The sequence below is a fragment of the Chenopodium quinoa genome, unplaced genomic scaffold (genome assembly GCF_001683475.1).
Source record: "Chenopodium quinoa cultivar QQ74 unplaced genomic scaffold, ASM168347v1, whole genome shotgun sequence".
Taxonomy (NCBI): domain Eukaryota; kingdom Viridiplantae; phylum Streptophyta; class Magnoliopsida; order Caryophyllales; family Amaranthaceae; genus Chenopodium; species Chenopodium quinoa.
The window spans coordinates 777,269-796,356 of NW_018742810.1; the positions used below are offsets into that span (position 1 = coordinate 777,269).

Consider the following 19,088-nt stretch of genomic DNA (forward strand, 5'->3'; position numbering starts at 1 on the left):
CTTCTTCTAATTCAACTCAACTAAAGCTAAGAGGAGATTAACAATATTAAGAGGAATCTAGGGCTCGGGTTATACCACTCAACTTCGTCACAAATCACAATTAGCATGCCACAATCAAGGTAAATTAATGGGACAAATTAGGGGAAGTCATCTAAAGCACCCAACTACTCTCTCAAGCTAGAGGGATTACTTAAATCGTGAATACAACCTACTCTCGTGGTTACATAGCATAAAACAAGTGTTAAAGCATAATCACGATGACATAAACATTCCCTTGACCGGTAATCCCTATTCTCATGGCATTTCGGGTCAATTAAGCATAAGGGAGATAACTCAAGTTCATCTCTCGATCCTTCGTTGAGAAAGCTTGGATAAATAGTTCTAGAAATGGCCATATACTTCCCAAGAAAAGCTCTAGTCACCTCATCCCAAGTACTCAACGATCCCTCTTCAACCGTTCTCAACCAATGCTTTGCTTTGTCTCGAAGGGAGAATTGAAACATGTGCATCCAAATAAACTCTTCCGAAATGTTGTTTTGCTTGATAGTTGTACACAATTCAAGACAGTTGTCCAAATGAGCAAAAGGACACTCATAAGGACTACCCCCAAATTGATCGCTTTGAATCATGCGGATGAGTTGAGGTGAAAGCTCAAAGTTGTTTGCATTCGTGGTGGGAAGACGTATGCCACTCCGAAGTTGGAATGCGTTGGGGTGGTCATAGTCTCTTAAAAATGGTTGAGGAGGATTCTCTCCCATGTTATCTTCTTCGTTAGCTCCAAAAACCTCTTCCGGATCGGAATCCGAATATACAATGGAAAACTCGGGTGTGCCTTGCAAGAGTCTCCTCACGTTTCTCAAAGTGTTATTTAGCTCTGGATCAACGGGAATAAGCGGTGATTGCTTACTCTTTCGTGTCATGCAAAGTCAAACAAAGCTAAGAAAAACGTTAGCAATGACTATCGCAAGTTAAACACACATAAACAAAAATTAAGGTAAGAAAACTACTATACATATACACACATCTAGTCTCATTCAACAATAATACATTCAATGTGACTTTGCCTCCCCGGCAACGGCGCCAAAATTTGATAGGCCGTCGTCGATCCTACCAAAGATAATAACTCCTATCTTGGTCTCACTAACAATAGTAAGGGTAAGAAAGGGTCGAACCCAAGAGAGGCGTTGAATCAACCACCGAGTACTACCGTTTAAATAAGCTAAATGAATTCTAAATTGGGTTGGTTTTGAGTAACTTCTTCTAATTCAACTCAACTAAAGCTAAGAGGAGATTAACAATATTAAGAGGAATCTAGGGCTCGGGTTATACCACTCAACTTCATCACAAATCACAATTAGCATGCTACAATTAAGGTAAATTAATGGGACAAATTAGGGGAAGTCATCTAAAGCACCCAACTACTCTCTCAAGCTAGAGGGATTACTTGAATCGTGAATACAACCTACTCTCGTGGTTACATAGCATAAAACAAGTGTTAAAGCATAATCACGATGACATAAACATTCCCTTGACCGGTAATCCCTATTCTCATGGCATTTCGGGTCAATTAAGCATAAGGGAGCTAACTCAAGTTCATCTCTCGATCCTTCGTTGAGAAAGCTTGGATAAATAGTTCTAGCAATGGCCATATACAAGAACTAAGCAATTAAACCACTTAAGCTCAACTAATCACCATCCCACAACAACCAAATTAGCACATGCAACAAGTAATTAGTGACTACATTGAGGGTTTTACCCAAACCCTAGAATTTAGACTACTCACAATCCATGGAGGTTAAAGCAATTAGAGGTTTCAAGCAATTCATGAACAAGTTCAAACTAAGGATTAAGCTAATTAACAATCTAAGCATGCAAGAATTAAGCAAGTAATCAACAACAAAGTAAAGAGAAGTAGAAAAGATGAGTAAGAAATGGTTACTATGAAGCTTTAAAGTGAGCAACAATGGTGGATTTTGTCTTCTACAATGATTGAATTTGAATGCTTCCAAGCTAAAAATTAAGAACTAACTAATGATTTGAGAATTTAATGTTCTAAGACTACAAACTAAGAGGAAAGCTCTAAAAAACTGCATCCCTGTACAAATGAGCTCTAAAGGGGTATTTATATGAGCCCCAAATAAAAAGGACGAAGAAAACAAGGAAGGAGTTCGACTGCAGGTCTGCACGGACGTGCCAGATTTGGCACGAACGTGCAAGGCTAAGCACGGCCGTGCCAAGTTTGGCACGGACGTGCAGGAGGGCCACTGCCAAGGTCTGCACGGACGTGCAGCTTTTGGCACGGACGTGCAGACTTGCACGGACGTGCTATCATCTTGCACGTCCGTGCAGGATGCCCTGCCTAGACTGCTTAACTTTGGGAAGCTGTAACTTCTACGTTTCTTGTCGGAAATGGATTTGTGACCAGTCGTTGGAAAGATCTTGAGACGAACTTTAATCTCCAATTTGAATCGCTTCAAAAGGTAGATAAGATCAAAAGTTATGGTTGGTTGAAGTTGACGCTTACGCAAACGACCTTTCAAGGTTCTCCAAAAGCTTTTCATTTCCCTTTAAGGCATTCCTCCTTCTTCCTCCATGGCTCTATCAACCAAGCTTGCCCTTATCCTTGCTCACTCATGCTTGATCATGTCCATAGTGCTAAAAATAGCTACATTACATTAAAAACACAAACAACCGGTGAAGCATGGATGGTACAAAATTTGCATAAAAATAGGATAAAAAATGAACTTTGATGTCGATTAATAACGAAAACAAGGTTCAAAAGTACCCTAAAATCATGCCAAATAACAAGTTATCACATACCGACCTGATCCTAGACGACTCGCGCCCTGACCGAACAGTCAAGGTTGGACGATTGCTCTGAGAGTTCTAGGTGAAGATTTCCACCAACTTTTGAAAGAATACAAAGACATTTTTGCATTCGAAGTCCATGAAATGCCAGGCATCAGTCTTGACCTGGCGGTACATAAACTGGTCGTGGATTCAAAAAAGAAGCCGGTAAGGCAGAAGAAGCGGAACCATGGCGAAGAGAGAAGTCAGGCGGCAGCCGCCGAAGTTAAGAAACTACTTGATGCAGGGTTCATTTGGCAATGTTACTTACCAGACTGGGTTGCAAATGTTGTGCTTGTTAAAAAGCCGAATGGTACCTGGAAAATGTGTATAGACTACACAGATCTAAACAAGGCGTGCCCCAAGGACAGTTACCCTCTGCCCAAAATTGATAATCTGGTCGACTCAATAGCCGGCCATGCTTTGATGAGCTTTATGGACGCCTACTCTGGCTTCCATCAAATCCCTTTTTCGAAGAGAGATCAGGAGAAGACGACCTTCGTCACTGATCAAGGGTTATACTGCTACACGGTCATACCGTTTGGTCTGAAGAATGCCCCGGCCACCTTCCAAAGAATGATAAATACTGTATTCTTTGACCAGATTGGGAGGAACGTCGAGGCATACATTGATGATATGATTTTTAAGTCTAAACTTCAGATAGATCATCTGTCGGACCTCCGAGAAACTTTCGCCACACTCAGGCGGCACCATGTCATGCTCAATCCCAAGAAATGTGTATTTGGGGTTGAGTCTGGGAAATTTCTCGGATTCCTCATCAATCAGAGAGGAATAGAGGCGAACCCAGAGAAAGTGCAGGCGGTCATCGACATGCAGTCGCCTCGTACCGTCCGAGAGGTTTAGAAGCTAACAGGTTGTCTGACGGCTTTGGGAATATTTCTAAGTCGATCAGGCGACAAGTGTCTTTACTTTTTCCAGGCCATAAAGAAGAAGGCAAGGTTTGAATGGGGGCTGGATGCTGAGGCGGCCTTCCAAAAATTGAAAGTTCACTTACACTCCTTGCCGAGGCTGGTCAGTCCTTTGCCCAAAGAAGTGCTTTACATGTACCTGGCCGTCTCTGATCATGCTTTAAGCGTTGTCCTTCTTGCTGAAAGAGACGGCTGCCAGCTCCCGGTCTACTTTGTCAGTCATGTACTGAAAAATGCCGAGTTAAGATATCCTTTAGTGGAAAAGTTCGGTCTTGCTCTCTTCATGGCCGTCAAAAAATTGAAGCCCTATTTCTTGGCACATGCAGTTGTTGTATATACAGATCAACCTATCAAGCGGCCACTAACAACCATGGAGTCGTCAGGTCGGATGATCAAATGGGCAATAGAAATTCAGAGCCTCGAAGTCACATTCGAGCCCAGAAAAGCAGTGAAGGGGCAAGCCTTTGCTGATTTTATTGTAGAGTTGACTCGTCCCCCTAATTCTCAAATTCCAGACCAAGTCTGGAAGGTATATGTGGACGGGAGCTCCACCTCTAATGGTTGTGGAGCAGGCGTCATATGTCAGTCGCCAGAGGGCGACAGGTACGAGTATACTCTACGCTTCAATTTTCAAGCTTCGAACAACGAGGCAAAATATGAAGATTTACTAGCCGGAATCCGCATGTGCATGGCGGCTGGGGCAAGAAAGATAGACGCCTGCTCTGATTCACAATTGATAGTGAGTCAGTAAAATGGCGAATACGAAGCAACCCATCCGGCAATGATCAAGTATTTACAGGCGGTACGATAAGCAGTCGGATCCCTTGAAGACTTTCATCTGATTCAAGTACCAAGATCTGAAAACAACCAGGCGGATGCTCTTTCAAAGTTAGCATCCTCGGCCTCTTGTGATACTCCACGAACCGTTTTCTGGGAGGTTATGGAGAAAAGAAGCATTGAGGAAGACCCTATTGGAATTTTAGACAGAAGCTCAACCTGGATGGATCCAATCAGGGCCTATCTAACAGACGGTATTCTGCCGGATGATCATCACCAGGCGGCCACACTGAAAAAACGAGCGTCCAGTTTTGAAATGATAAGGGGAGAGCTTCACAAAAGAGGGTACCTCCAACCCTTCTTGAAGTGTGTTACTCCAAAAAAAGGACGAGAGATCCTAGAAGATCTTCACTCTGGTTACTGCGCTTCCCATGTAGGCGGCAGGGTTATTTTTGGCCTACTTTAGAAGTAGATGCAATGGAGATGGTGAAAAAATGTGACAAGTGTCAAAAGTTTGGCAAGCTAATTCACCGTCCGGCTACTGATCTCACTGTTATCCATAGCCCACTGCCGTTTGCTAAGTGGGGCTTGGATATTCTGGGTCCCTATGCGCCCGCTACAGGCGGCAGGAGTTACATACTTGTGGCAGTCGATTACTTTACTAAGTGGGTAGAGGCAGAGGCTGTCAAGGGAATCAAGACGAAGGATGTGATTTCATTCATCTGGAAAAATATCATCACTCGGTTTGGGGTTCCCATGTCTATGATTTTTGACAATGGTCCCCAATTTGAGACGCCTGTTCTCAAAGGCTGGTTGGGGGACCAAGGTATTTCACATTACTTCGCATCAGTCGACCGTCCACAAACAAACAGCCAAGTAGAAGCTTTCAATAAGACCATCTCAGACGATCTCAAAAAGAAGATTGAACGATCAGGCGGCCTATGGGCAGATGAACTACCACATGTTCTCTGGGCCATTAGGACGACTGAAAAAGGGTCAACGGGAGAGACTCCATTTCTCCTAACCTATGGTGCGGAAGCTGTTCTCCCAATTGAACACTACGAGCCGACTCTTCGAGTAATGTTATACGACGAAGAGGCGAACTGGGAGTCCATGCGTCTGGCTCTGGACTCACTCCCAGAAAAGAGGGCAATGCAGCCTTGCGCCATGAAGTTTACCGCCTGAGAATGACCAGATCATATAACAAAAAAGTACACAGGCGTCCACTCAAAGTGGGGGACTTTGTACTCAGAAAGATGGAAGCAGTCGGTAGGGCTAATGAGTCCGGCAAATTAACTCCCAATTGGGAAGGACCCTACCGAATCTATGACGAAGTCCCGGACGGCACCTACCGTCTGGAAACACCAGACGGGCAGCCCTTGCCTCGAACCTGGAATGTAGATAATCTCAAAAAGTATTATTTTTGAATAATGTAAATAGCCGAGAATTACCTAATAAAAGTTCATTAGTTCACTTCATTTATTTTGTACAAAGAGGGGCATGCCTACTGGTAAAACAGTCGGCTATTCTCCAAGTTTTTATTTACAAGTTTAATTAAGAGGGGCATGCCGCCTGTTCTATACAACCGGCTACTCTCCCATACATAGTTCACCAAGAACTATTTAAGGCCTATGGCCAAAATGATCAGACCAGGCGCCAGGCCAGCTGATCCAACTTTAAAACCAATTCGACCTGTCCCAACATCATAGCAGGCGTCCGGCGGCATCCATCTGGATGAAATTCGTCGCAGAGAGCAGCTCCCTTTTGGGTGGAACATTGTTCTATAAATTAATTACATGACACCTATACGACTGACTAACTAAGACAGCCACGTAGCCGTTTCTAAGACAAGGATAACTCTCACTGGTCCATCAAGTGTTTGCAGATAGCATCTGTGTCAGATAACCGACTGTACTACCTGGGATAAGAACAGCCGGTACCCTTTGAGTTAATAGCCAACTGTTTATTGGCGAATAAAGGGGTCCAATCGGCTTCCGCCGCCTGTACCTCTACTACTCAAACAATAGTGGCAGCGACTAAGTAACATTCATGATACTTATAGTCACTCCTTAAAACTTGGTTTGAAACTAAGAAAGGTGTTCATATATCGCCTGTTCTTACTAAGTTAGCACACTAAAGTTAAAACCCAACAAAATTGGGTTAGGGGACCAGCCGGCCTACGCCGCTTAGTGCCTCTTCTACTTAAACAATAACCGCCTGTCTAAAGGTGAACCAGTCATCAAAATACGTTATAAACTGATTGGATAAATGGCCGACTGATTGCCTAGCCTGGAAATAGCCAATCAGTCGTCCAAGGGGACAGGCAGCTCCTACATTGTACCTGTACCTGTCTACAACTATCGGCCATGCAAAACAGTTGGTATGACATGCAAGCGAATATCAGAGTTTCGACACTTGGCAAAAATAAAATAAGAGCACAATTCGAAATTTGGCAGAAAAAGGCGACCTAAAAAGATGGTCGCCGAAATTCTATTAACAGCCGCCCATAAAGACCGGCACAAATATTCAAGACCCCGGCCCCCTGGCCGGGTAAAGACACAAAAATAAGCCGGCCATAAAAGACCGGAAAAATATTCAGACCCCGGCCCCTTGGTCGGGTAAAACAGAAACAGACGGCACGCAGGCCGAAGAAAAAAGAAGACAAGCTTAAGATGGGGGCAGATCTTCAACAACAACTGCCGCCTGATCATCAAGAGACGCCTGCTTCTGAGAAGCATTCTTGCTGGTCTCGGCATTAGTCGCACCCCTCTTCGGCACCAGGGCCACTACCGGCTCCTCCTCCTCCTCTAGCGCCTCCTCCTCAGTAGCCGCTAGGACTTCTTGGTTGTACGTTTCAGAGCATCGGCGAAATTGTTTTTCCCAAGAAGCAAAGTCGGCGTTTGGAAAGAGGCGAGTCCAGGTTATGCGCTGGATTTGGGCCGAGTCCTCCATCATTTCTCGAACCAAATCATTCTTCTCTTGCTCAGCTTTGGCCGTGAGCTCTTCAGTGAGGCTCTTCTCCTGGGTTACCAGGCGCTCCTTCACACGCTCCAAGGATTTCTCCAAGGTGTCGTAGTGGAGCATCTTTTGCTTAAGAGGCTTCAGCTCGGCTTTGAGGTTCTGGATGGTTGCCTCCAACTCATTATTTCTCTTCTGAGCCGCCTCCAACTGGGTCCTGATAGCAGAAGTGGCCTGCGCCTGATAATAAAGAATATCAGTTGTCAAAATTTCATTTTGGGCAATTTGAAACATTGCCTTATCACAATCAGAGGCGGCCATGGCCTTAGCAGCCTTTACCTCTTTATTCTTCGCACTAATGGGTTTGCGAAGGCCGTTTACTCGAAGCAGGGACTGAATAAAAGAAAACAGGCGTCAGATTTCAAATGAAAAGCAGGCGTCCTGGAATTAAACAACGAAAATATGCCAAGTATACCTCAGCAAGGAGCCCTGCAATGCCATCTAGGTCAAGGGTGCCGACACCCCTGACCGCGTCTCTCTCTGCTGGAGGGATGGCTTTTATCATGGACTTGGCCACTTTGACCAGGTTCGGTTCTTGAGGGCCGGCTGCATCAAGAGTGAACAAGAATTTTAGACAAGTCGAAAGAAAAGTAGGTCAAAGTCTAGAAGAGCATTTTCATACTTCTAGGCGGCCTGCTAAGAGTTTGAGAAGGAGTGGCCGACTGTTTTTCCGCAGCCGCCTGCTTCCTGGAAGAACCAGGCGTACTTGCCACAGTCGTCTTCCGGGCCTTGGAGTCCGGCTGTTGGGAGGAGGAAGTTCTTGGTGTGCCCGTCTAAAAAAAAATCACAAATGGTTAGTATGTGTACAAACACAACTTTTAACAAAAAATGGAAAGGCGAAAGCTGGGAGCTTACTAAGGGCGTCTCCTTGTTGGGAGAGTCAGCTTGAGAGTGTTGTTGCATGATGGATGCACGCAACATAGCAGCCGCTGTCTTGGAGGCGGTAATCTTGCTCATGGCTTCCGCTGCATAAATAAATGCGAAAGTTAGGAAAGTTCATAAAAATAATTTCCACAAAGGCGCGTATTCGACAGGCCGGCTACCTCTTGAGCACCGACTGCTAAGGCCACAAGCGGCCAGTTTGTACTCGTCATAGAGCCATTTAAAGCTCAAGACGCAGTGCATGGGTACTTGCTCTCGTACCCCTGTAGTAGAGTCGGCCCTGTTTTCTACTTTAAAGAGTCCTCGGTCTAGGATCTCTTTTTTAGCTTTTGGGGGAACAGGCGGCATGCTGCGACCGCCTGCAAGAAGAGGCGGGTCTCGGTTCCACCTGTTAAAGCGTTGGTTCAGCTCCTTGTCTGAACTCTCAATGATGAGGAAGGTGCTTCTCCAATCCTTCCATTTGTTTTCTTTACCTCTCGTCATGAGGTAGCCTCTGTGGCTCGTCAATTGGTACCAGCCGGTACTGCCTGCCTTAGGGGTCCGGCTGAGATAGTTCATATGGGCGAAAGCCTCGAAATTTGGCTCAACCCCGTACATTTCGCACCCGGATACATAGCCGAGAACGTTGAACCAGGATCCCCAACTCATAAGCCCAACTCATAAGCGTCCAGGATCCGCTGAACAGCCAGATGTAGGGGGAAGCGCAGCCCAGCTCTGATGGCTGCCTCATAGCAGCCGAAGCAGGCGCTATCGTAACTGGTCCCAACCGGCCAGACGACTGTGTCTTCCGGATCCGGCACAAAAACTAAAAAGCCAGGGCCCATTATATGGTTCGCAATAAAGCTCCCCACTTTCTCTTGCATGGCCTTGATCCGGCCTTTTGGAACCGTGCAGTAGTAAGGGGTGCTTTGCTCTCTATAGGTGGCGGATGGCTCCGCCCAATTGTCCCCTTTCTCTACTGCATGAGAGAGTCTCGCCTCTTGCAGGCGGTTGTGTCCCTCCTCTATGTCTATAGAATGATGGTCGGATGAACTAGAGTCGAACTCGTCCTCTGAAGAGTCCGAAGAGGACGACTCCTCCCCTCTCCTAGAGGGGCCCGCCTCCTCTCCTTCAACAGGAGGGGGAGAATATGTAGACATATCTATGGTAAAATGGGAAGGGACCACCTTGACCCCTCCCTCAGAGCTGTCGGCGGTCAAGCCGCCTTGGTCCACTTCAACATCTGGCGCCTGGTCAGATGTCTCACTAATCGGCACCTGGTAGGAGGAGCCGTCTGAATTTGTGATCCTAGCAGTTCTTTTTGTTCTGGCCATTATGTTCTGCATAGACACAGAGACAGTCGGACTTTGTATAAAGGGCAAAGATTGGTTCGAAAAGGGGCAGGCGGCACTCCTAGCCCTAGACTCAGCCGTCCCCGGTGACCGGCTGATCACTAACCTAGGTCGTGTCGTGTGCTTCCGTGGTGCCATTTCAAAAAGAAAAAATAAAAAGAAAAATAATGAGAGAACAGACGGTTACCTGAACAAGAGAGAAGTTGAAGAAGATCTGAAAAGTAATCTGAGTACCAGTCGACTTGTCAGAGCAGGCGGTAGGCTGGAAATGTCCGAAATGTCAGAGCAGGTTCAGGGGTCCGAGTGTTCTCTTATAAAAGTTCTCAAGTGTGAAAATATCTGAAGTCAACACGCCCTTATATAGGCAAAATGAGAAGATGAAGGGTCACTTCCAAATTCAAAATTTGAGCGGGAAAGACTCTCAGCCTTTCACCAAATGACACATGTAGCAGGCTGTTGCCTGTTACGATCCAACACCTATCACAGGTGACATGTGACCAGTCACGTGCCACCTGTGAGGGGCAAATGATTAGGGGATTTTTCCCTCCAATCACTATATGAAAAGTGGACCAATTAGGTTCCGTCACGTGTCCTTTACATGGGCAAATAGGAGCCTGCCACGTGTCAGTCAATGATTCGTCCACCATGGACCAATTGCGACACAACACGTGTCCTCCCCATGACACATGGGATAATCGGCCACCTAGGCCCAATCCTTGGAAAAGCCCAGTCAGCCTTAGGTTTAACCTAAACCTAGAAATTGGCACGCTTCCCAAGGTTATAAATACCTTCATTAATCCTCATTTAGGGGGATTACGCACATTAACACTCTCACCTAGAGAGACATATTTACATTCTTCCGCATTAATTACTCCTTACACAAGTACTAACTTGACCGTTGGAGGCGAAACTCCAATCACTCGGAGTCTCTGTTTGTTTTGCAGGTACAGGCATCCGGTTCCAGTCTCAGAATTGTAACTCTCCCGCAGGACATCAGAAAACCCCGAAACACTGATTATTCCGATTTCGAAGTCCTTGCCTCCTGGTGTATGTTACGTACTATGCATGCAAGAATTTTTTTTATGAATTATTATAAAACAGAGTTAATAATTGTTAAAGAATTATTATAAAACAGAGTTAATAATTGTTTTGAATTAAAACAAAGTTTAATGGTTTGGTAATTCATGCACAAATAAGAGTAGTATGGTCTTGTTGATTGTTTATTTTGTTAACCTTATATTAATTAAGGTTATTTTAATTGTGTAGGAGGATTCCCCTGATCGTGGTCAAGTGTAGTAGTCGTACCTTAATTGTCATCGCGATCAAGGTACGTATAGGTGGCTAGGTCCCTGATACAAAGTATTGAATGCGTGTTTTATTTCAGTAATTGTTAAATATTACAATGAGTTAAAAAAATATAGTTTTTATGACTTAAAGGTTTGATCTTTAAAAGTGTTTTTTAATTTAATAAAAGTTGTTTATAAACCACTTGATTACATGTTATTGAATTAAAGGAATTTATTTAAAATTTGCAGCTCATTATGGGCCTAAGTATTTAATATTTATTGTCCCTCTACCCGGGACTGGTTAAGTAAGACCATGAGCTTTGTATGATCTGGTCTTTCCTCGAGTACAGTTTAACTTGATTGGGGGGTGTGCACACTTAGGTGAGGAAAGTTGATTTTGGAAACTCGTCTAAAATTGGAATTCTATTGGTTGAGAAAGTTTCTATTAATAGACGTTACCACTTTCGGAAGATTTAAATTTGGAAAGTCTAATTTTGGAAAGTGACTTTTGGCAAGTTTGAATTGGAATAATTCATTCGAAAGCATGTTTGTCTAATAAAAGCATTTACATGCCTTGCACTTATATGTACTATTGTACTTAGCGTTTTTGCTAACCCGTTTTCCTTTTTGTTTTGGTTCGCCCTGTTTACCACTATTGGTAAGCAGTCTTGATTTCAGGTCTGAATTGAAGTTGATCGTGCGCATGCTTGAGTCGGGATTGGGATCACTTAGTTAAGAGTTTGTTCATTCACGAGTCAGACATGTATTATTTGGAGTATTATTTCTTTTTCAAACTATATAATGTAGTTATTACATTATGAATAAAGTCAGTTATTTTTTTTTAAAAGTGCTTCCACCATGAATTTGAAGTAGGATGGCTAACAATAACCTCCATCGAATGTCTGACCAGCAGAGCGTAAGTTGACTTAGAAGAGAACTGTCCATCACGCGTGAACTTCCAGTAAACAAAATCGTCCATTGGTTGCAAAGGGCGTTCCGCCGACAGAATACGAAACGATGTAGGATCATCAATATACTTATGAACCAACGAAGGTTCCCACGCGTAAGAATGCGGATTAAGGATAGAAGAAACATGAGTTGGGATTTCCGACTGTAACACCCCCAAATCTCCCTCTACGTAAATACTATATTTATAGTATAAAATACCGTAGAAATAGACTTGGGCGTATTACCGCCCCGTGAAAATGTAAGGCTTTTTAACTACTAATTGGGGTCTACCTATTCTTCCGAAGTTAAAGATCTTTTGCTGGAAAATTCTTCATAACGCTCTACCTCTTTCAGCCACTCTTTGCATGCGTGGTATTCCGGTTAATCCGGTTTGTGTCTTCTGTCGAATATATTCTGAGATGGCGTCTCACCTTTTTCGAGATTGTGCCTTTATTCGCAATCTTTTTACCTGCAAGTTTCCGGCTTGGGGAAGTGCTTCCTTTTACGGAAGGTCTTTTGAGTTGTGGTTTACTGATGTGGTTTCTAAGTTCAGACTTCTTAAGAATTGGAAGGGTTTACGTTCTTTCCTGTGTCTTTTATGGGCTATTTGGTTGACTCGTAATCACATTATTTTTAGATAGGCCTTGTATTCTCCTACTACAATTTTTTAATCTTGTAGATGAGTGGATCTCTCGTGGTGATCAAGCTGGGTTGTTTTCTCTTCAGTATTCCTCTAGGCAACAGGTTCGGGCTTCACGCGTCGTGTTTCCTTCAGTCAGTTGTCTTCGTGGTGTTCTAGGCGATTCTTTGGATGTATGTCTTGTTTTGGACGGTGCTTGGAATGTTCATGACAATTCTGCGGGTGCGGGATGGATTTTCCGTAGGATTGATTCAGTTGAGGTATTTGGTGGCGGTTCCAAAGCTTGTAGGACAATGTCTGCTCTCCAAGCAGAACTTCGGGATTGCTTATGGGGTCTTCAAGCAGCTATCTGTAGCGGGTTTTGTCGCCTTCTGATATTTACAGACTGTGCTACCTTGGTGTCTTTCCTTCGTCGTGATTGTTTGGAGGATATTTCTTGCTTGTGGTTGATGAGCGACATTAGGCATACTCTTTTAGGTGTTTCTGCATGCAGGGTTACTATAGTCCTTCGTGGTTGGGTGACTTCAGCGCACTGGTTGGCTAGGAAAGCTAGACAGCACGACCTTTTGTTTTGGTCCTTTTGAATTGTTGTTGTTATTTTTTTTATTAGTCACTCTTGTCAAAAAAATAAATAAATAAATAAATAAAATAAATAAATAATAAATAAATTATATTGAAACGATATTGTAGCAATTGAGCAACATCATAATTCTTTAAAGGCTCCCAAAGTGAATGTGTTGTACATTATTGGAAACTAAGAAGAAAGAATAACCACGTTACAAATTATCATTATCAGGTCAGACTTAATAAGGCAACCAAAATCATGCAGCAAAAAATAAAAAGAATTGGCATGTAAAGAGATACGAAGTATTTCTAAAGTTTGCCGAGGCAAAAGAAAACAAGCAACAAAAAAAATGCAGTGATTTATGAACATATATAGCTAGAGCCATTTAGAGGCATGTGTATAGCAATTATGCACATCGCTTGTTCCACGGTGCTACCCTCCATATGTACAAAGGGTACTTCCTACTTGTACTTAGCTCAACAAAGCGAGATTTCGTTTTATAGATATACATTACTTTTTATTTTCTTTTATATTAGCTAGTTTAGTATTATACTAAGTATCATTTAAGATATGAGATTAAATTTCATTTACATCCTTATTTGTCATTTGTAACGCTTTGTAAATAAATAAATATAATGAAGTACCACAGACAAATGATCAAAAGAAATTTGATTCCAAGTGTTACAATTGTCTTTTGTACAATTAATAAGCTATGCTGTTACACTCTTAACAATCCTGTTATTAAAATCTAAAGATCTCATATTTTTATAGCATCATGTTTATCTCATTTCGGTTATTAATAAGGAAAATGAAATATTAGTTTCCTCAACTAATGCCGGTTTGTTAATCACAGATTCACAATAGAATTCTAAGCACATATGTAGCCTAATCATATTTGAGTCATACTTCTTGATTGGTCCCGATATGTGTTATCAATTTCCATTATTTTTTAAAAAGTCCCTAAAAGCAAATTTTATTTACTTAATAGGACTTATAGGAAAATTCTCAACGGTAACCCCCAACTTCTGCTACGCACCAATGGTGACCTCCTTTTTTTTTATTATACAAAATGATCTTAATTAAAAATTTCATCCCACTCATAACTTTATTTCATTAAATATTAACTATGGTTATATTAATATTTTTTTTAAAAAAGAAAAATTAAAAAAATTAATCCCAACCACCACCGGCCGAGCCACCATCTCCCTTCCGGCGACACTACCCAGGTTCCTCCGATCGTCGACGACACTACCCAGCCTCCCCTGAGCGCTGGTGACCCTGCGCCAACTCCACCTCGACCACCGCCAAGCCCTAGATTCCCAAATCCCCGCCCACAACCCTCCCTCCCTCTCCTCCTTCTAACCGTCACCGCCACTAGATCGTCGAACTCGGAAACCCCGACCACCCCCAGACCACCGAACCCAAACCACGACCAACCCTAGACCACCAAACCACCTCTCTCTCTCTCTCTCTCTTTCTTCTCCGCCCTCTCCTTCACCCTCTCTCGATCTCTTTATCTTCTTCGATCTCCGCCCAGAAATCAAAACCTCAAACCCTAAACCCACCACCCCTCCTCGAGACCGAGACCAAAACCTACCCACGGCGAGGCGGCGAGAACTGAAGGTTAGAGGAGAGAGAGTTGTGTGGTTAGGGTTCGGGTCTAGGCAGAGGAAAGGATGGAGGGATGGTTCGACGGTTTAGATGGGAGGTGTCGACGTTTCAGATGAGGGGGTTTGGTGGCTCCGGTGAGGGTGGAGGTGGTACTGGTTAGATCTGGTGGGGATACGGGTAGAGGTGGTGGTTGGGTTGGTGGTTTTTCTTTTTAGTTTTTTTTTTTTCTTCTTTCAAAGCTAACCATAGTTAGTTTTTTTTTTTAATTAATTAACTCTTACTAATGTCATAAGTGAGATAAATTTTTTAATTGGAGTCATTTTGTATAATAAAAAAAAGGAGAGGTCATTGTTGGTGCGTAGCAAAATTAAGGGGTCACTGTTAAGGATTTCCCTCTCATTATCTTAATATACCAATAGCAACATGTGCTCCAATTATTCAACCTTTTTTTAACCAACTCTAGTCAACCAAATATTATAAAAGCTGTGTAAATTGTACTTAGAGACTTAGAGTGTACAATTACCCATTTAGGTACAAATGTATTAATGAATTATGTAAACATAAAAGAAGAAAATATATATATATATATATATATATATATATATATATATATATATATATATATATATATATATATATATATATATAATCTACTTCGTTTTCGTATAATATTATGAGCTTCTGACAACCATAAATCATATACTTGTATAAGGTATGATTTAAAATTTAAACATACTTTATACTTCGTATAATTTACTACTCCGTACAATTAGTTAAATCTTCAATTTGATGACATTATATTATTTGAATTTTTTGGACATCTCAATTTAGAATGGGAGGTGTATCTCATTATTATGACATAAAGTTAAGAAGAAGATAGTATAGTGGGCCGCTTTGTTCACGATTATAACGAGGTTTGCCAATTAAAAAAAAAAAAAAAAAAAAAAATTAGTACCACATAAAATAAATCAAAATTTATTATATTTTTTTTCTTAATTTTGGAGTTTTGTAAGAGCTTTTTCTCTCATTGGGTTTGATTTGATAATTTGAATCGCAAGTAGAACGGGCTTTGTCTTTATAAAGTGAGACGACGTGACACCAGTCACACCACCGGCGGGCCCGTTATTAAGAAGAATCTTGTCTCTATTCTTTAAAAGGCCGAGAACATTAGTGGGCCTAACGTTACTCAGATAACTCTTTCTGTTTTCCAACTCACTTTACTCTCTTCATGTCATAATAACAACTATTTAAATAATCATTAATATTTACATAGTATAACTGTGTATTGATAAAAAATATATATATAAATATTGATATTATGAAAATATAAATTAATACAAATACTACTTTAATATTTTATATGATTATATTTGTTCTATATATAAATAATAAACTGCAATCAAAATTTCTGGAGTAGAATCATTTTATACATTTAATGACTTAAATACTTAAATGAGATAAATTGTCTATGGTTCCTGTATCAGCTATCATGACGAGTTTGAAATACGTTAAATATGTGTCATAAAGTTACTTATAAGAGTTTTAACTTTGACAATGAAAATTTTAAATATTTTTCAAGTAAAGAAAGAGAGAGAGAGAGTCGTACATGTAAGACAAGCCCTCCCCATTATGTATTTAATTTCAGAACGATTTGTCAAATTGTTATTCAAAAATAAAGAAATTAATGAAATAGTGTTCACTTAAAAATATTTTTTAAAGTAGGGTCCTTGTAATTTCAGAAAACCCAAGCCTATAATTTTTTATCACTTCATTTTAAAAGTCTAAATAAAAAAAAATTAATAATAATAAATAAATAAATAAACATTTGTACCTGAAGGTTGTTTATCATCTCCATATTCATTAAAAACGGTGCTAAAAAAATTAGTCGTGTTTAGAGATTGAGTTTTTGACTTAGTATGTGTAATACAATATCCAGATTAATATTACTCTGTAGAACTAGATAGTAGGTTTCAAGAACACTATGGTGATTGATAAGTGCCCTTTGATGATTTAAGTTCGACTAAATAATGTATTATGTATCATGTTACATATATGTTATTTGACAAGTTATATCCATATCAAAAATGCTAGAAAATTTTTAAACACGTACATTACTTCGTATTCATAATCCATACTCTGGTTAGTGCTTATTGTATTCATTTTTACTATTAAAATATAGAAGCATTAATGATTAAGACTCAACTACAAGAGGATCAAGACATCGTTAGCATTAAAGATAAAGAATCTGATGGTATCATATTTTTTAGGATTTTATTAGAAAAAAACAAAAAAAAAAAAAACAAAATATCTCTTCAATGATGTTTCTAGCCATTATATTTTAACTCCTAGCTTCGTAATTTCCAAACCTACACGGACACTACTTTAAGAAATATTTTCAAGGAACACTATTTTAGTAATTTATTTATTTTTTATCACCAATTTGGCAATTCATTCTTAATTTCAATTTGAAACATCCAAAGTCTCAATAATTAGAGAGAATATTAGTATTTATTGATGTAAAATATATAGATGTGGACATATTTGTCTTACCATAAAACAACATATCTAGCTAATTATTCCCTTCCTCCCCTCCCTCCCAAAAAAATGTATAATGAATAAAAGATGTTCTTTGACCCTGTTTTTTTGAGCTTCTGAGCAGAGCAAAACGGAACAGAATAAAACAGAGCATATCACATCATCTCAAAAGAACAGGGCCAAATGTTATGTTAAGATAAATTGCACTCAACAGGCAAACCTTTAGGAAACCTATTTTTATCAGTACAATAATTGTAAACCATGTAGTGTCTTTGCACCATTTTCATCCACTTTTTTTCAGAAGAGTTGACTTGTTGATTTTTCCATTCATCTTTTTCTCCATTTGTGTTTGACTTAAGGCAATTTGTTGACTTCGTTGACCGGGCCCACTTACAAGCTGTTATCCTGAAGCCACCATATGAAGCAACAAAAGGGGCTTCTTTCCAATTAGTCTTGACTCTCCCACCCATTGTAGCCCAATCATCTGCATTCCATAAACTTGCATATATCTTCATTGGTTTGCTTATTGGGTATGGTACTCCTATTGATCCCCTATTCTTGAATTCCCTTATGGGTAGTCCATCTATCGAGAATCTGCAACACGTGTTTTCGAAACTGTTACTTCCTTTATTTCACAAGAATTATTTTTTCCAACGACAAATTTCAGACAAAAAATTTATGTATAGATTGTTACAATTAAAAAATAATGAAGGAAGAGTCTATACTTACATGAATAATTATTTTTTCCAACGATAAATTTCACACAGAAAATTTATGCATAGATTGTTACAATTAAAAAATAATACTTACATGATGTTGTGAGGATTCCACGTGATAGAATAAGTGTGAAAATCGGTGGTGGGATCAAACCATAGTTTGAATTGTTGCTCTCTGTTTCCTTTTCCTTGACTAAATACATTGGTGTGAATTGTATAGGGCTCACCCGTTACATTTCCCAAGAACTCAAAATCTATCTCATCATGAACAGGTCCATTTGATGCTAACTGCATGTACAACAATCAATAATCCACAATTAGTTTGTACGAGTCAAGGTACATTATGACATTAGTACTTTTAGTAGGCCAGGTTATTAGTTGTGTAATTTGAACAAAGAGAAGAACCATTATTTAATTAATACCGTTAATCCGAACTTTAATCACATTATTGGTCCTACTCTTCTAGACTAATTCAAGGTAAAACCAAATTTAGGGATCATGTATATTCCTTATTTTCATGATCATAAGAATATGACCTATAAGTTTGCTTTGTTCAACTATGCATGTTATTTACATACATAATTTAAAGAAAGGGAAACGCTAAGGTAAGAAATTTAAGCTTACAAAAAAAAAAGTTGTGACAGTGCCAGCAGAGTTGCGAGGAACAAGTTTGATCTTCATATCAAACTTCCCAAATAGATATCGACTCTTGGATTCGAACCCTGAACCCGAATATTTGTCAAGCGTAAGGGTGAGGAGCTTTCCATCATCAAGCATTCCAACACGGTCATGACCCCATGTAGAATGGAAATTCTTCTTAAAGTTACCAGCATGGGCCACCAAGGGTAGGATCCATAGCATTAGCGTTACGATTAATGCTCTAATACTAGAATTAATACAAAAAAATGCCATAGAGTTAACTAGCTAACCTTAATTAGTGGATAACAATTTTCAGGTGGCTATATTTGTTGATTATTAACTAATGCTTAAAAGGGTATTTATA

The 19,088-nt window shown here is 40.5% G+C and overlaps 1 protein-coding gene across 1 annotated transcript; it reads right to left on the minus strand.

Moving 5' to 3' along the window:
• Positions 1-16,873: 16,873 nt before the first annotated feature.
• Positions 16,874-19,033, minus strand: LOC110725192 (xyloglucan endotransglucosylase/hydrolase protein 22-like). Its single transcript, XM_021904674.1, has 3 exons — positions 18,710-19,033; positions 18,180-18,373; positions 16,874-17,963 (listed from the first exon to the last, which is right to left on the minus strand). Exons 1-3 carry the CDS (start codon positions 18,995-18,997, stop codon positions 17,561-17,563), a joined length of 885 nt encoding a protein of 294 aa, XP_021760366.1. The 5' UTR covers positions 18,998-19,033; the 3' UTR covers positions 16,874-17,560.
• Positions 19,034-19,088: the final 55 nt, after the last annotated feature.

Coding starts and splice junctions, on each gene's coding strand:
- LOC110725192 (XM_021904674.1), bottom strand. CDS start 18,997: ATGGCATTTTTTTGTATTAATTCTAGTATTAGAGCATTAATCGTAACG. Junction 18,374..18,709: donor CTGTCACAACTTTTTTTTTT/GTAAGCTTAAAT, acceptor TTGTACATGCAG/TTAGCATCAAATGGACCTGT. Junction 17,964..18,179: donor TGGAATCCTCACAACATCAT/GTAAGTATTATT, acceptor CACGTGTTGCAG/ATTCTCGATAGATGGACTAC.